At 38.7% G+C, this 16,863-nt stretch overlaps 1 protein-coding gene across 10 annotated transcripts in view; it reads left to right on the forward strand.

The window, feature by feature from the left end:
* The window catches only part of MAST2 (microtubule associated serine/threonine kinase 2), a 192,168-nt gene that overhangs the window by 152,617 nt on the left and 22,688 nt on the right, over positions 1 to 16,863 (forward strand). For all 10 annotated transcript variants that reach the window (XM_027648987.1, XM_027648977.1, XM_027648978.1 and 7 more), the window contains 9 exons: positions 3,542 to 3,643; positions 7,481 to 7,613; positions 9,250 to 9,311; positions 9,963 to 10,048; positions 12,019 to 12,227; positions 13,444 to 13,582; positions 13,995 to 14,127; positions 15,504 to 15,669; positions 16,752 to 16,853. In XM_027648987.1, coding sequence (XP_027504788.1) covers positions 3,542 to 3,643; positions 7,481 to 7,613; positions 9,250 to 9,311; positions 9,963 to 10,048; positions 12,019 to 12,227; positions 13,444 to 13,582; positions 13,995 to 14,127; positions 15,504 to 15,669; positions 16,752 to 16,853 — 1,132 coding nt within the window. The remainder of the gene's footprint in view (positions 1 to 3,541; positions 3,644 to 7,480; positions 7,614 to 9,249; positions 9,312 to 9,962; positions 10,049 to 12,018; positions 12,228 to 13,443; positions 13,583 to 13,994; positions 14,128 to 15,503; positions 15,670 to 16,751; positions 16,854 to 16,863) is intronic.

Consider the following 16,863-nt stretch of genomic DNA (forward strand, 5'->3'; position numbering starts at 1 on the left):
TAAATAATACCAATTGCAAGGTCATCCAAAAAGCTCTTTGGCTTAGGCAGTTGTATGGTCTGTGCAGCAGGATATGTAGTTTTATGGTATATTTTTATAACATATTTAAAGATTGGGAAGATGCTTTATTGGTGAGGAATGAGGTCAGCAAGTGGCAGGAATACCCACAGATTTTCATACAGTTTTACTGCGAAAGAATGGATTTTCCTGAAGTTCTTTTTTAAGGTGTCGATTCCAACACCTCGTCACAAACTAAACCTGCACAGCATTCCAAACCACAGAGAGGAAACTTGATTTAATAGTTTGAGTCTACTTTATATTGTAAAATTATTAACCAGAGTAATTTGGTATATAAATAATGAGCTGTTTAAATATACCAAACCAGAAAGCTTTTAGAAGATTTTTAGATCCTGGCTTTTGTAATAACATACCAACAAATCTCTTTAGTTCCGGCAAATGAGATCTTTTCCCTTGTTTGGAGCATGAAATATTGTCTTTTAGCCAGAAAACTTATTGCTTATTGCATCATTGAAATTATCATGAAGCAAAAATGAGTTTAAGAGATTTCCTTTATTTTGGAAAATATGAGCTTGAATGTTACACTTCACATTCAAAATAAAGATTTTGAAAAATAAGATAAAGCACTTACATAAAAAAGAATATACAATATTCAGTTCTTTATCTGTTGCCATGGGTTAGAGGATGGGACAGGACCTCAGGTTACTGGGAAACAAAAGATTATAGTCTGTTATTGCTTGGCTGAATTGATGAGGTAAAACTGGCCAGAGTTTTACTGGCTAGAGTCAAAAAAAGAAATCTAATGACAGTTGTGTGGGTGTAGCCAGCTGGTCAGGAAGGTGAAGGATTACAGGTGTTTCTGTGCATGGAACAAAAGAAACAGGGGAGGGTGTAAGTGTTGTACTGCAGTGACTGATGTTGCATGTTGGCAAATGGATATTCTGATTGGGATTGCTTTCTTAATAGGAGCCTGAGTGTAAATTTATTGGTTCTTGGCTTTTGCAGGTCTATTGTTTTGGTTTCCATCAGTATATTAGCTCAATTACAGCGTTCTGACTTGCATATATCCCAGCTATTGGTCCTGCTGAACCCCAGGGGAGGACAGTGATTTTAATTTCATGCCCCAGTAGCTACAGTTAGTGACGGATGGGTCTTTCAGATAAGGCAATGGGTTTGTAAATTAGCGTCGCTACCTCCCCGTACACGTGTCACTGGCAATGTGTGCAGGAATGGCATCAACCTCTCCCCACAACCCCATCAGCCTCTCCCTCCTCCCCTTGGGAGGCGGAGTGTGGGGGGAGAAACCCTGAAATGCCACCAGCATCCTTCAGGCGAGTGAGCGTGTCCTCATGGGGAACTGTGGGTGAGGTGGCACGTCTGGTACCTGCAGGTGGAGGTGGCAGGCAGTGCTTGGCTGTGTAACCCTCCGGATCCCAGGCTCTGTCCCTGGGACAGGCTGTAAACAAGACGTCTGTAGGGATGTCTGGGCTGTCCTGTGTGAGGAGCAAAGAAGAAGAGGCAGTTTTACTGAGGATCTTGGAAGAGCAGCGCTGTGCAGAGATGATGGCTGAGTGGCTGTTACAAGTTGTGTTTGGTTTTTGTAATTTTTTTTTCCTTCTTGTGCTTTTCTGTATCATTTGGCAGTCATGGTCTGGCTTTTCATTTTCAAAACAGACACCTGATTAAATTAGTTACATTTTTAAGTTATTTTACCTGAATTGTCATAGATAAGAAAAGGAGAAAACAAAAGGACTTGATTTAAAAGACTAAGGTTCACTTTAACAATATAAATGGATGCAAAATGATGAATTATATCTGTTCTATTATATTTTTGCATAATATAACCTATGTGGAGGGGAAGAAAAGGACTTTCCAATCGTATGGCTCATATTTCAAATAATACAAAGTTGTTGATGTTTTATTTATTAATTTCAATGCAGCTAACCCCTGGTGATCTGGAATGGATTTTCAAATATGAAAGCATTAATTTCTTTCTAGAATTCATATTTTAACTTATAAGTTTGCATAATGCATTAGAGGACACAAAGTGAATACTAATCATCTTCATTGTGATTATTTTCTATTTTATAATTAGAAAATACCTTTTAGTTAGGAAAAAAACCCCTACAACTTATTTCAATACTTTCAAAATAATCCATTTTTTAAGACTCTATAGCCAGGAAGGATCTCTGATGTTTTTAGGTAATGAACTAGCACATACATTGTTCTTTTCAAGGTTAAAATTCTAGCCTCAGCTAATCAGTGCAGAAGGAGACAATCAACATTTCTATTCTGACCTCTGTCAAAATGAGAAATAATGAACCTTTTAATTTTTTTTTTTTTGGTAGCAAGGTATCAGAGATATATTGTTTAAAATGCTGCCTGTGTATTTATAGACTTCCCTGTGTTTTTGGCTTCCTGTGTTTTTATTGTTCTTTTAGGTGATCACCACTTGTGATTTGACCTCTCAGACTTCTTTTTCTTAGGTGGTGCTAGTGAACAATGCTAAATGAACCTTTTAATTTATTACTGCTTGCATCCTTGTTGACAAACTATCATTCCAATAAGCAAGGGGCTCATTGCCAGCAAACCCTCACTGGTTAAGTTCTGAATTCTATATTTGTGACTGTGTTAAAGCATAATTGGGGAACCCTGGGAGAAAAATAACTATACTTTAAGAGTTTTTGCATGTCATTGAAACCACCTTTTTATCACTCTGCAATGAAACACTATTTTATTTCTGCTCCAGAACTCATAATGTAACCATTGTGTGCTTCAGCAAGAGAAGAGTAATTTGGGGAGCTTGTTCAAATTTATCCTTGGGGGACTTTTTGTGTTGTGGTTTTTTTTGTTTAAATTATTTTAATATGTTTACTGTTATAAAAAGACACTGTCTCAGACAGACACACACACATGCATATATCTTGAAACTAAGCCTTGAATTTTTACTGAAATCTGGTAAAGTAACAGGCAGGAGTAAATCCTCTGAATTAAGTTTCTGTATGCCCTTTACTCTGCTTGTTTGCTTGGTCCTACATAGCATGCTGCATTTGTTCAACAGGATTGATGAAATTAAAAAACGAGAAACTGAAGTTAAGTTTTTCTTGATGATGAACAGAAGTAGTTAAAATTCTAGCTGACAGTAAAGCCTAGAAATATGTGTGGCTGTTAGTCATTACCTAGATGTCAGTGTTGCCTGGAAGGTAAAAATGAAAAAAAATCAGTATTCCCCTTCTAATTTTGAAAAATAAACTAAAGCCACATTGTATCTAATATAATTGATAGATGATATAATGCAAATAGAGCCTTTGAAATATCTCTTGCATGGTAATAGGAGTCAGTTGTAATGGAAAAGCTCTGTGTGACTTGGCTCAGCTCAGCTCATTGCCTGCCCTGACTCAAGTCACGCTTTTGCTGCTGAATTACGGTCACCGAGCTGGGGATTGCTCTGTGTTCATCACCTGGCACACAGAAACCAAGAGTTCAGTGCTGGGCCCATAATGTGATGTTCTGCTCTCCACAGGCCCACGAGCGATCCGAGAGCTCCGAGGTCGCCTTCGTCACCCAGCTGGTGAAGAAGCTGATGATTATCATTGCACGGCCGGCTCGGCTGCTCGAGTGCCTGGTAAGTGTGTGCAGGATCTAAAGAGTGGCCTGTGTTTGAGGAGATAAGGAGCACCAAGCCTTCAAGAGAAAGCTTTAAATTCTCGTTAAAATGTTGATGTAAAATAAATTGATATTTAAAAAAAAAAAAAAAAAAGTGCTACGTGTCTTTTGAGTTAATATAGAAGTATCTCTCTGCTGGACTGTCAGCTGCAACTGCAGCTAAATTATATTTTAGTATAAAGTTTATGGAGGGGCCTGATGTAGCTGTTGGTATTATTCCATGCTATTTGATACCACTGGATTTTCCTTCTGTTGTTGGTAGCTACAGTAAGGAGCCTGTAAACAAATGTATGGTGTGAGTACGGTGTCCAAAACACCGTGCTAAGGAAGATCTGTCACTAAGAAAGAAGTTCCCTACCATGATATAAATGGTGTTTGGACTTTTGGACTCAAAGCCTTACTGTAGACCAAGCAATTGAAGGGAAACCTGGTGCAAGGTTTTCTTGGCTGTGATCACACAGTGGGATAGAGGAGCGTGAGATCCGAGGAGATTTAGAAGCCTGGGTTTGAAATCCTATTTGATGCTATTGGAATTCGTGCAAAAGCAAGTCTCACTGCTTTTTGAACAACTTAATTTGGTTAATAAGAATGTCTTTTTAAATTTAATTCTAGAAAATGGTGAAAAGTGTTTAGGCAATCCCAATGAAATAGTCCACTGTGTCCTGAAGTCCTGCAACTCCAAAAATATTTTCTAGGTACAGTGGAGAAACAGCCTGAACACTCATTCTCACTGTCATGCCATGGCAAGAGGGTTAATATAAATCTTGAATATATATGGGAAGAGGTGATCAGGCCTCTTGTATACACAGCTATGTGGTGGTTGTTGGTTATAGGAGTCAGTTCAGTGAGTGCATTTCAAAAGGATGTTGAAAAAGTGGTGAGAGTGTAGGGAAGAGCCAGCAAAAATTGTGAGAATGCTGGAGAAGGTATCACAAACCTACAGTGGAAACTTATTTAATGACAGGAGGAAATTCCCTGGTGTGTCAAAGCACACACATGGTGTTTTTTTCTGGACATTAAAATGACAGAGATGCTACATTTGTTTCAGTCATTAGAAAAGTTGGGTAGATTAGGAATCTGTGGCTGGGTATGAATGCACAGTTAACATGTAAAGAATGTTGAGGGCATTCATGATAAAGTCCATGGGTGACTTGGAGTCACTAAAGATGGATGAGTTTTGCAGAGATTTCTTTGACAAAGTCGACGAGAGTGGTCCAGTCTTTCCAATGGTACCAGTTTTTGAAAACACCTGCAGAGGTCCTAAGAACCAGTAGACTTTGGAGGGTTCCCTTGGTCCTCCTCCACGCCCATCAGATGGATTGCTCTGCTGGGAACCCTACAGTAAAAGGAAGACCACTGTCAGTGATGAAGTAGGCTGCACAACCAGCAAGATAGAAGCCTACACTTACTTATTCAAGATGTCTCCCAGATTACATTGAAAATCCTGGGCTCACCTCCATTCAGACTGGGAGTTCTTTGATTTTCAAAACAATTTTTGTGATTTAGATGACTTTTTGTGACTCCAGTTATCTTCCAGCACTTATTCAATTTTTTTTTTGAAGTGAAGACAGTGAAGAAAGGAGACAAATTTAAACTTATCATGGTTGTATTTGCTGCATTCACCACTGTCATTTATGCTTGTGTACACTCTAACAGTAACACATCATCTAGGAAAACATGAAACTTCAGTAAATTTTATACCTGCTAAGAGTTCCAAACTCAAGGCAGCTCTTAGCTGCAAATCAATGTCTCCAGGTTCCTCTATGTCTTATGCACCTGATGTTCTGCAAAGTGAGTGGGAGCAGGTGGAAGCAGTGAAATCACTGAGATTTGAGTAATGAATTCCAAAGTATATGGTGACAACCTTGACAATGAAGTAGCTAGAGTCCAAAGCATAAAAATAATATTTGGATCTGTGTGTTAGCCTTCCCTGTTTTTTTTAACCTGCATTGCCTTTCTAGCATTTTTTTTTTCCAAATACGTATTTTAATCTGGTGACACGAAGAATTAAATATTAATGTTCCTTTTATCCCATAAAACAACGAGAAATATAGTAATGGATAGTCAACCATTTAAATAGCTTTTGAGAACTACATCTCATTTTTGTTTTTATATACTTTTGTAATTTAAGTTTTAACTTCAATTATATGTGAATTTAGAAGCATTTTTCTATAATTTAATATTAAGGTTAATTTCAGTAACACAGCTTCTTCTTTTTTTCTTGTAAATAAATGACAATATAAGCAGTGCTTGTGATGGTTGTGATTGTTTTAATGGAGTTGAAGGCATTTAAATATTTTAAACTTAAGCTATTTGGCTTCAGTCTTTGTTTACCTGTTGGACTGTGAAACGTTTATTGACAGAGTGAATCTCTGGGGCTTCAAGAAAACAATAATGTGTTTTGTGCATCTCTGAAACTAGCTTTGGGAAAAAGTATCTAATTTATTCTTTTTTCAGTTTATTTTACCGTAGCATCTGCCTCTACATAGTAGGGATCATTCTTCTGTATTCAAATGATTAAATCTACTATAAAGAAACCAAAACAGGAATTTATTTAATTTCTTAATTTTTGAATGTTTTAATTTTTTGTCACCAAGTTTGGGGTTTTTTTAATTCTGTCCTTTACTCACCAGTAAATGATTTGCAATTGTACCTTGAAGAGTCCTTTCTTGACTCCAACGTCCCTTTCACCTTGCTCTCTGTATTGCACTGTTGACCAACTCTTTCTGGTCTGGCTCCTGCTCTCTGCTGGTTCTGAGAGTGTTGATTAATCCTTTTCCAGAAGGCTTCAGAAGGAACTTTGTTTCTTGCATTGTTACTGTCTTTGGTGACAGCATCTATCCAAGCAGCATTACTTGGAGCAATCACGGAAAAGTGCATCTATTCTGTTTCTCTAACCATTCAAATATCTTGACATCATTACAGTCTCTAATTTCCTTTTCTTGTTCGCAGTTCTGTGCTCTCTTTTCACTTATGCTGCTGACCACACTCACATCAATTCTTTACTGATGCCCTCACAGCTGTGTGTGTAACTCTTCCCCTTTTATCCCATTTCACTGGAAAATTTTTGAAGAAACTTGATGAAGCTGCTCATTGCTGGTGAATGATGAGGTTTGTAGGGGAAAGCTAAAGTTAACTAGTGAACTTGATTCTAAGCAGGCTGCTCCTGCTGCCCAAACCTTTCTTTTATTTCCTCTTGTATCCGTTAGTCCAGTAAAAGAGATCACACCTTCTATAACTTTTTCTGGCCTTAGAGATCACATACACCAAGACTGAGTTCCTAAGGTGATCCTGTACTATGTTAAAATAGCAGTTGTTGTTTCATTAATAATTTTATTAGCAATTGCTAAGGTTGGGACAGTTACAGGATTAGGTGGGGATATGGTTTGATCAGAAGTGACATCTGACAGCAGGAAAGGTTTATATTGTGCTAAGTCACCTGTCAGATAGAGGTGGCAAAAGAAGGTGCCTCAGTCCTCATAACAGACCTTTCCCTGGCACATCTCAGTGTGACAAAACTGGGAGGTGTGTCCACACTGATGCTTACATTATCAAGACCATTTTATCTGATAGTTTGGGCATGGTCTGTAAAAGGTCCCTACAGTCCTTGTCCTGTTTTGGTTTGCAGATCTAAGCCAGTGGACACCCAGCAGGATGTAACTGTCTGTTGTTTTTGCAGAGCAGAGTGGGAAGAGAGTTTCTGAGCAATCTCCTGTTTGGAGGAGAAACCTTTACCTTCATAATTGTGAAGCTGCATTATTTACCTCTCTCTGTTTCTCTCACTGCTTTGCTGTAGGAGTTTGATCCTGAAGAGTTCTACCATTTGTTAGAAGCTGCAGAAGGCCATGCCAAGGAAGGGCAAGGAATTAAATGCGACATTCCTCGTTATATTATCAGCCAGCTGGGGCTCACCAGGGATCCCTTGGAGGGTAAGAACTCTTATTTTGTTCTTTCCAAACTGTTGAAAGGATAGCCAGATCTCCTGGTCACTACATAACTGAAGGAGGGTTTTATTTTATTACTTTAATTTCTAAGCCATTTTTCTTTATTTTCCTGTTTGCTCTCAAACTCTGGACTGTCTTTTCCAACCCCATGTCCCAAAGGAATGTTGCTGGGATAAGAATTGCACATCAACAGTGACAGTTCTTTACTTATGATGTTAATAATGTCTCCCTGTATTGTAGCTGAACCAATGCTAGAAAATGGCTTTATGATATAACTGTTTTCCCTGTGCTGTTGGACAGTAAAAGTAAATTTTACCTGTTATTTTTATGATCTACCTGCCTGCTAGTGCCCTGGTTGGAAAGTATCTTGTCATCCCACTTGGTTGTCCTCTCTGGGAAAAGTGTGTTTGTCGTGATTTTCCACGAGAAACCAAGATTAGCATGAATTTTTAGGTGGAGGTGAGATTGTGTTTTTACATGTTGCATGGCAACCAAACCAAAGAGGGTAATGTAAGGACAGAAACAGCCTTTCTGCTGGGTGCTAGAATTGCCTCTGGTAAATTTAATATAAACATGCCTTGGCCCAAATGAGCTTAACTTTAGAATTAGTGAGTTAATATTTCTGCCTGGCAGTTTTCTAGCTGAAATGACAAGTTTTCCGAGCATTCACAGCGTGTTCAGCAACAATAGAAAGTGTGACAGAGACTGGAAGTTACTGTGGAATATTTCAGTGATCTAACCATACTTCTTGCTATCTCAGGAGAGCATAATATTAACATAAATTAGTAGTCTGGCTTGGACTAGTTTAACTTCTACAGTGTTTACTGGAATGACAGTGACAGGTTGACTTCAAGTGAAGAGCTCTTTGGGAAAATTTCTACCAAAGATTGCTAAATGCAATTTAATAGCATTTGTTGAAATCTGACATTAAAGGGAAATTTCCTTTGATCCCTGTCATGGGAGAGAACCTTTCCATTGCTAATTCCCCTTACTAAAGACAAATTTTCTTTAGAAATGTGTGGAGATGTCAAGGTGCCTCATTTCCTTTCTGTAAGGAGGGCACCCAGAAATGTCAGTGATGTCTGTTCAGAGACTAGTAGTTAACGTAGGATTTGGGTTTGCAAAGTTTACAGCATCTCCTACGACAGCTGAGTAGCCTAAACTAACTGACTTTCTCCCACTTTGCTGCTGCTCAGCATTTTGCAGAATCAGACCTGTCTCATGTAGGGAGGCAGTTTGAAATGTGATGGTTTTTCTTTCTGGAGCACAGAGGTGCCACCAGGCCATATGCAAACATATATGTATGGAATAGGTTTTAAAATTAACTAGGCAGCAGTTTCCCCAAATGTGCATTTATTGCTTTTACTTATTATAGAAACCGTGTAGAATAAGTCAGGCTGAAATAAGAGCAATTAATTATATTCATCTCTATATAAAATACTGCCTGCAGCGTACAAGATGTTAAAGGTTATCACTGTATAATTGGGGTGACCTTTTATGGAGGGGAAGAATGTCCTTCATCATCTACAAGCACCTCTTAAAATCTTGTTTCTCTTGTATAAACAAAGAGAATACTGTTTGATTGAGATCATTAGGAGTAATCTTTCCTCTTTCTTTTCAGAAATGGCCCAGCTGAATAGCTATGACAGCCCAGACACTCCTGAGACAGATGATTCAGTCGAGGTAAAGCAATAATACACTCACTCTGTCTAGCACTTTTTTTTTCTATGAAAAGAAATAGTCTACAGTAAAGAATTAATTATAATGCAAAGTAATTTTAATTAAAAAAAAAAGTACTGACATTTAAAAGCACATATTACAGCTAGAATATGCACTCATAAAAATGTGGAAATCTTTACACAGTAGTGGTGAAATGCTTAAAAGATGCAAACAGGTATTGTCACCAAGTTTTGTTGATTTTTTTTTTTTAAATTTTATTTTTACAAATAAAAATCATCTGAAGGAATTCTTTATATCTACGTTTGTACAGTGTGATGCGTATGGAAGAGACTCGACTTAAATAAAAAGCACTGGAAAAAATTAATTGTGTAACTTGCTAGGTTTCTTAGTTGTTCATTTTATTGGGTTTTTCTAATGTAATATTGAGGAAAGGCCTGAATCTTATAGCCCATTGACTTTTTGTGCTAATAATTGTGAAGGGAATCTGCAAGCACCCTAAGGATACAGGCAGTTGTCCTGAAGCTGAAGACTCCAGAAGTTTAGAACTGGATTGAGTTGGAGTTAATGGTGCTTAAAGAAGAAAAGGAAAAAAAAAATATATAGAATGAAGTTATTCCTGCTCCTGATTTCCATTTCCTTGTTTTCTTTTCCCAGAGCCGTGGGGCCTCTGTCCAGTCAAAGAAAACTCCATCTGAAGAAGAGTTTGAAACTATTAAACTGATCAGTAATGGTGCTTATGGGTAAGGCTTTTAGACTTTCCATCAGAAGAAAATGCTATTGTTGTCCTACCCAGCGAAGGGTTGTAGCAAAGTTTGACAAATGCCTGTGTTTTGTTGGGTCCAAAGCATAAATTAATTTTTCTTGGGTCTTACAGATGTTCCACACTCGTCATATCTTCTGCATTCTTCTGGGAAATGCTGTTTCTTGCAGGTTCCTGGGGTTTCTTAGGCAACAGCTCCTGTACCTGGGCATAGTTCCTGGCTGTGGAGTCCTTGCATTGTGCTGAACTGACACAGACTGCAGCTCAGGGACCTTTTGTAAAAATTAGTTGCCCTACATTAAAGCTTTCAGGTATTGTCCCTCTGTGGCACAAGTTTTCTGAAGCCCTTCCTGGCTGATACATCAAGCCTAGTTTTCCATTGACCATTTTTGCACTATTTCTGTGTGACAAGTAGGTAAAATATAGACACTTCAGCATCTTAGCTTGAGACGACAAAACCATTTTCCCTAAACATTGTCTCTAGGGAAAATATTGCCTCTTAGTTTATTGTGAGATTTCCTAAGTAATAGTAAAAAAAATGTAGTTCCTTGACTCATAAAATTACTTTGCAGCAGTTTGTTTACTGCTTATCAAGGCAGTGTGTGGTTCCTTTCATGCTGTCTTGTTAAGTTCTGTGACTTGTATTTTGTTAAAAGCTAAATGAGTGAGGGTAAGATTCTGTACCTGCAAATATTATTGATGATTCATTGAAACAGCAGGAATATTGAGGAAGAATTAGTTTATGCTTTTCCATTCTTCCATGTATTCAGATTGTATGCATAACACATGTAGCTGTTTGTGAGCACTTGAAATGCTAAAAGAAATCCTAGAATTACGCTGGGGAAAATCTACTGTGAGGAGCTTAAAAAAGCCATTAGATTTTATTGTCCATTGAAGAATCAAGTATGAATTCAGTCAGTTAAAACTTTAACTGCTCATACAAACCTATCCAGAATTTTAAAAGACAGTTCCTTACTCTTTGCAGTTCGTAAATCCTTACCACTGAGGTCATTAGGCTGTTGCTGGAAAGCAGTGATACTCAGAAGGTCATAACAACAAAACCTGAGCATGTGCTTGAGTGTTTTGTGGAAGTGGGTGCTTAGTTAACATCCACTCACTTTTTAAAAATTATATGTGGAAAAAGTGTAAGGATGTTTTTAGTCAGTGAAGACACAATAGAACATGTTGAAGAGCCATATTATTAGACAAGAAGATTTTATCTTTTCAGTCATATTTCTGCACAAGCCCCATGTAACTTTGTAAAAGGGGAGAGAGTAGCTGTTACATCTGTCTTCATCCTGGATGTATTTTATAGTCAGCTGCTGGTGAGGCACAATACCATGTTAAATGTAATGTACTCCAGAGAAAAGGAAACAAGTATGATTCAATAAGGCAGGTAGACTGGATGAAAATTTTATTTGCAAACTGTATTATTAATGTGCAGGAATCTAATGATCTGCAAATGATAGAAATGTAAGAGATACTTTACTGAAGGAATTCCCCAGTGACAGTGCTGCATCAAATTAATTTTATGGAGCTTGGAAAGAAATTGTGCTGATTCCATACGTTTTTGACAACTTTTTAAAGAGAAATGGTGACTGTAGTGTTGAGAAATACATGTTTCTCTGCAATGATGATTAAGGAAGTTTGTGACATTTGTGTTTGAAATATCTCCTTGTTAGGCACATCAGCAAAAATGTTGCTTTAGTCGGGAAGGCAGAGTAGCTTTGGGAAGGAAGCATCAGGGGGCTCCTTCTTTTCTAGGGGAAGCTTGCCACTGAAATGGGACTTTATGGATAACTCTGTTAAGATCCATTCAAAACAGTTACAGTCCTTGTTTAAAAAAAACCCAACAAAACAACAAAACCACAAAGAACTCCAAACCTAAAAGCACGACAAACCAACTTGAACTGAAACTGGAACTTTTCCTCTTGGCGCGATGTTTTCCAGGGCGGTGTATTTGGTGCGGCACAAGACCACCCGTCAACGTTTTGCCATGAAGAAGATCAACAAACAGAACCTAATCCTGAGAAACCAGATCCAGCAGGCCTTTGTGGAGAGAGATATCCTGACGTTTGCCGAGAACCCCTTTGTGGTCAGCATGTTCTGCTCCTTTGAGACCAAGCGGCACCTGTGCATGGTTATGGAGTACGTGGAAGGTACGGCTGTCGCTGTCCACGCCGGCCGAGGGACCTTAGATGGGATGGATGCATAGTGTGAATCCCTGTGGCTGATCCAACATGACTGCAGGGGAGCTGAGCAAACATAAAGCCACATGTAGAAAGCTGCTGAGGTCAGAAGTCAGCATGAACTTTCCAGTCCTCACTGGAAAGAAATCCTCCCGCTCTCCTATGGGATGGCACGGCAAGAACCATAATACGTTTGCTTGGCATTGCAGTTAGAAAAAGGCATTTTGAGGAACATAGCCTTTGTTCTTTAGCAGCCTTTTAAAAAATAAACTGCTATTTTATGCTGGGGTTGGGTTTTTCTTCTGGTTGTTTTGCTTATCCTTTGGAATATAATTTGATTTTGTTTTATCACTATATCTTATTGTAAGCAATATTTTTCCACTGGTGGAGAGGATTAATTTCTTATGCCTCACTTGCTTGGCTGGATGAGAAATAAGCTTATAGTTATTGTATCAGTGCTCTTTCAGATAAATTAGTGGAATGAAACCAGAGGTTTCATTTTTTAGGAAATTTTAATAATAATTAATAATTTAATAATAATTCCTCCTTGCAAGTAGTGATGAAGGTCAAATGAAATGTGTGGCCAGTGTTCCGTAAGGAACCTGAATCAGGGGTCCACAGTCTTATTTCCATGTCTACCACTGTGTGCAAAGGGATGGCTGCCTCTGCATGTGTTGGAAGAGCCAGTTAGGAATTGTAGAGGTGTTTACTTACTACTTTAAGAAGCTTGCATATCAGAAATAGAATATTACTATATTATATTTGAATATTGCTACACTAGTATATATAATGTATATACACACCACACATAATATATCACTGTATTGCTGTATCAGTAACTGTATACTGCTATATTGATAGTAATAACCTGGTGGTGGGAAGCAAAGGAATTTATAGAGAGGCCAAGCAGTCATGAGCTGCCCTTTCTTCAAGGCTTGCTTACAGTTTGCAAGTGGCATCTGTGCAGTTCTTGTGCAGGCCAGCCCAACATACATGGATTTCAGTTCTCCTAAGATTTTAGTATTTGGTTTGAGTTCAAGATGGAGTGTAGAGAGAGATTCAGAATTCATACTAAGAGGGTTAAGAGATACAGCCTGTAGAAAACTTAGTCTAATCTAGTTTTGCAGACCCATAGCTGTTTTTTCTTCCTGATATCTGCCATTTCACTGTGCCATTCTTTTTCTAGGAGGTGACTGTGCTACGCTTCTCAAGAACATTGGTGCCCTACCTGTTGATATGGCAAGGATGTATTTTGCTGAGACTGTTCTGGCTTTGGAGTACCTACACAATTATGGGATTGTTCACCGTGACCTAAAACCTGATAAGTAAGTCTTTAGCCCCTCAGAAGGTGGAGGGGCAGAGCTAAATCCTTCAGGGGCTTTCTCTATAGGTGACGGGACAGGGGAGATCTTCAGTGGCATCTCACATGTAGGAGATTTTATGGGGTCTCTTGCTACTGATGTAGAACCAGATAGGCACTGAGAAAGGGTGGGAAGAGTGTATTCAGATATTATCTCAAAGCTGTTGCGGCACTGATGAAGTTATGGCAGAAGGTGGTGTCATTCCTAGTTGCCTTGGCTGCTCTATGATACTCATTTGTGTAGAAAGTTTCTTCCAGATGTTTAATGGGAATGTAACAGTGAGATCTTAGCACTACCTCATGTTCTTCTGTTTTTTTAAATTGCTTTTAGGAAACACTTAATTGATGTTGGATTATTTTACTTCTCTTTCTTCTAGTCTCCTGATAACTTCCATGGGTCACATTAAACTAACAGACTTTGGACTGTCCAAAATTGGGTTAATGAGTCTTACAACCAATCTTTATGAGGGACACATTGAGAAGGATACCAGAGAATTCCTGGACAAGCAGGTAAGCTGAAAAATTTTGTCCATTGATGTGGGATCAGATGCAGCATTCTGCCTTGGGATGGAACCAGAGTTTGTAGCACTCCTCTGCCTCCACTCTGTGCTGTGTGTTGTAGAATGGGTGGAAAAGATGTAAGTCCATTCTCATGTTTGTGCATAGATTGTCATTGTTTGTTACTTCAACTTCTTGTTTTGGAGTGATGCACTTTAGCTCTTACTTTAGGATTTTGAAAGAGTGGCCCAGGCAGCAGTTCGGGTGTAAACAGAATTTGGTTTAGGGATGTAACACGAGTTTTGCTGGAAGGTTGTTCCACGATCTCCCCCTTCTGGTGCTTAGAAAGTTCATGGCAAGTTTCTGTATGTTTCTTGTAATTTTGTCTAATAGCTTAGACATTGATTTTTATCCCCATGAGGGGATAAAAAGTGTCATTTTTCTCCTTAGCCTTCATTTTGCTAGGCTTAACCAGCTGAGTTGTTCCAGCTAACAGGACAGATTTTCCTTTGATGAATGAAGAGCTCTTCCATGTACCTCTTTAAGTTTGAGTTGATGTTTCCTGGGCACAGCTGACAGAAACTGTTCTGGATGCAGGCTCACCAGTGCCTTGTATAATGGGATTAAAAAATACTTCACTCCTCTGAAAACACCTGGGATCAGAGCTGAGTTTTTCTTTTTTAGCTGTACCAAGTGTTAATTCATGATGATCCTGTGTTACTGTCTTCCTTTGCTTCTGAATAAGGATGCTTTTTCTAACAGAATTTTCTTTGGTCACTAGATCATGGTCTCGCACTTTGCAGTGTTGTATTTTTTTACAGCTATTTTGTTATTCTTGTTGCTGCTTCTAAGCCCGAGGCAACTTAGATCTTCCAATGTGATTTCCTTAGCTGTTGTCCCTGCCAGCTGTACCTCCCAAGTTTAAGGCTGAAGTGTGTAATCATGCTGTGCTGCTAATTCTGCATCTGTGAAACTAAATTCTGCTAGCACAGAAATGTGAGAGGTTTGTCAAAACTCAGTTCCTGATAGCTGTTGCTGTGCCAGCAGACATCCATCAAGCAGACAGACCTAAACACACAGAATATGCATTTTTCCCATATGCTTTACTTTACATGCACCAAAAGAACTACTTAGCTGGCACGTCCACACTAGGAACATTTCATTTCATGTGGCGTTATTTCTGTGCAGGCAGGTAGTGTGTCCTTCAAATATAGGCTCTTGCTCCATGGAAGCAGTTCACAGCATAAAGTGGTTAGTGGCAAAACATTAATAACTTCCTTGTAAAGCTCTGAGGGGGGAAAGAAAAAAAAAAACCCAACACAGAAGTAAGCTTTGACATGAATTTGGCAGTTTGTAAATTTATGGCTTTCTTGCATGTTTCTCTTGAGGTCTGTGGGACTCCAGAATACATTGCACCAGAAGTGATCCTGCGCCAGGGCTATGGGAAGCCCGTGGACTGGTGGGCCATGGGAATTATCCTGTATGAGTTTCTGGTTGGCTGCGTTCCTTTCTTTGGAGACACACCTGAAGAGCTGTTTGGACAAGTGATCAGTGGTATGTACATATTTCTGCCCTGGCTCTGAAGGGGTTTCAAAGTGTGCTATGAAGTAAAACCTTTAAAATATGGAGGATCCGCGGTTTAGTCAGGAAGGAGCAGGTATAAAATAATGGGGTTTAATTTTTAGTATTTCTAACTTTCTGGGTCAAAGTAGCATCCATCTGATTTCAGCTATGGAAAGTTGATGAGTTGCTTAGCATCTTGGTACATAGTTCTGTCACTGTGCATGGTGTGGGAGTCGTACAAATCCTTGTGGGATTGAGGAAAAATATTTGAGGATTTTTCTGTTCTGTCTTTTAACTTTAAGTTAATTCTTGATTTAAGTTCATTCTCCATTCTTTGATGGAGAATGTGAAAGGAGCAGCCACCAACTGGTCTAATTCAGTCTGATTTTGATTATTGTTTCTGTAGGTCCAAAAACCAGTCAATTAGTAATTTTGTATAAATGAAATAAAAGGAAATTCTGAGTACAATACATTGAAGCTGTTGTACTTGTTACCTTCACGTCTTGTGGCTTTTAAAACCTATCTCCTTCTTGCTTTGTGATGACTGCTTCATGTTCACTCAGTGAATATGCCAGTGAAAACATTTCCTATTGGGAATGCTTTCTGAAACCGTAAATTTTTAACACACTTGGCAAATGTCCTCTGCAAAAAGCAAATTTCAGCAAAGAACTAAATATGATGCATGAAATCATTACCTGTGAATTGTTCTCTCTGTTCCAAGTATAACAGCTGTGGAATGTGCAGGCACAAGATACAGCCACAGTATTGTCACTGTCATTGTTTATGGATTGTCATGGAAGTCCCATTTCATACTTTATTAATAGAGTCCTTAATGCTTTTTTTTTCTCCACAAGCACTGCTTGGATTGACAGCAGCTTTAACTGATGCTAAATTTTATGCATTTTGGAAAATGTCAATGCCTGAATTATATTAAGTATGCAAGCTGCTGAATTCAAGGTATTTACGCTTCTGGGGCAGTTCTGAACACTGCACTTTGCATTAGAGGGATGTGAATGGTTATTCAAATTAGTCAGGAAGCTGGTAGAAAATGTCAAGTCTCTTTTTGTCCCTAGATGAAATTGCCTGGCCAGAAGGTGATGATGCACTGCCACCAGATGCCCAGGATCTCATTTCTAAGCTTCTCCGACAAAATCCTCTGGAAAGGATGGGAACAGGTACGATCCT

The sequence above is a fragment of the Corapipo altera genome, unplaced genomic scaffold (assembly GCF_003945725.1).
Source record: "Corapipo altera isolate COAL_440 unplaced genomic scaffold, ASM394572v1 112, whole genome shotgun sequence".
Taxonomy (NCBI): domain Eukaryota; kingdom Metazoa; phylum Chordata; class Aves; order Passeriformes; family Pipridae; genus Corapipo; species Corapipo altera.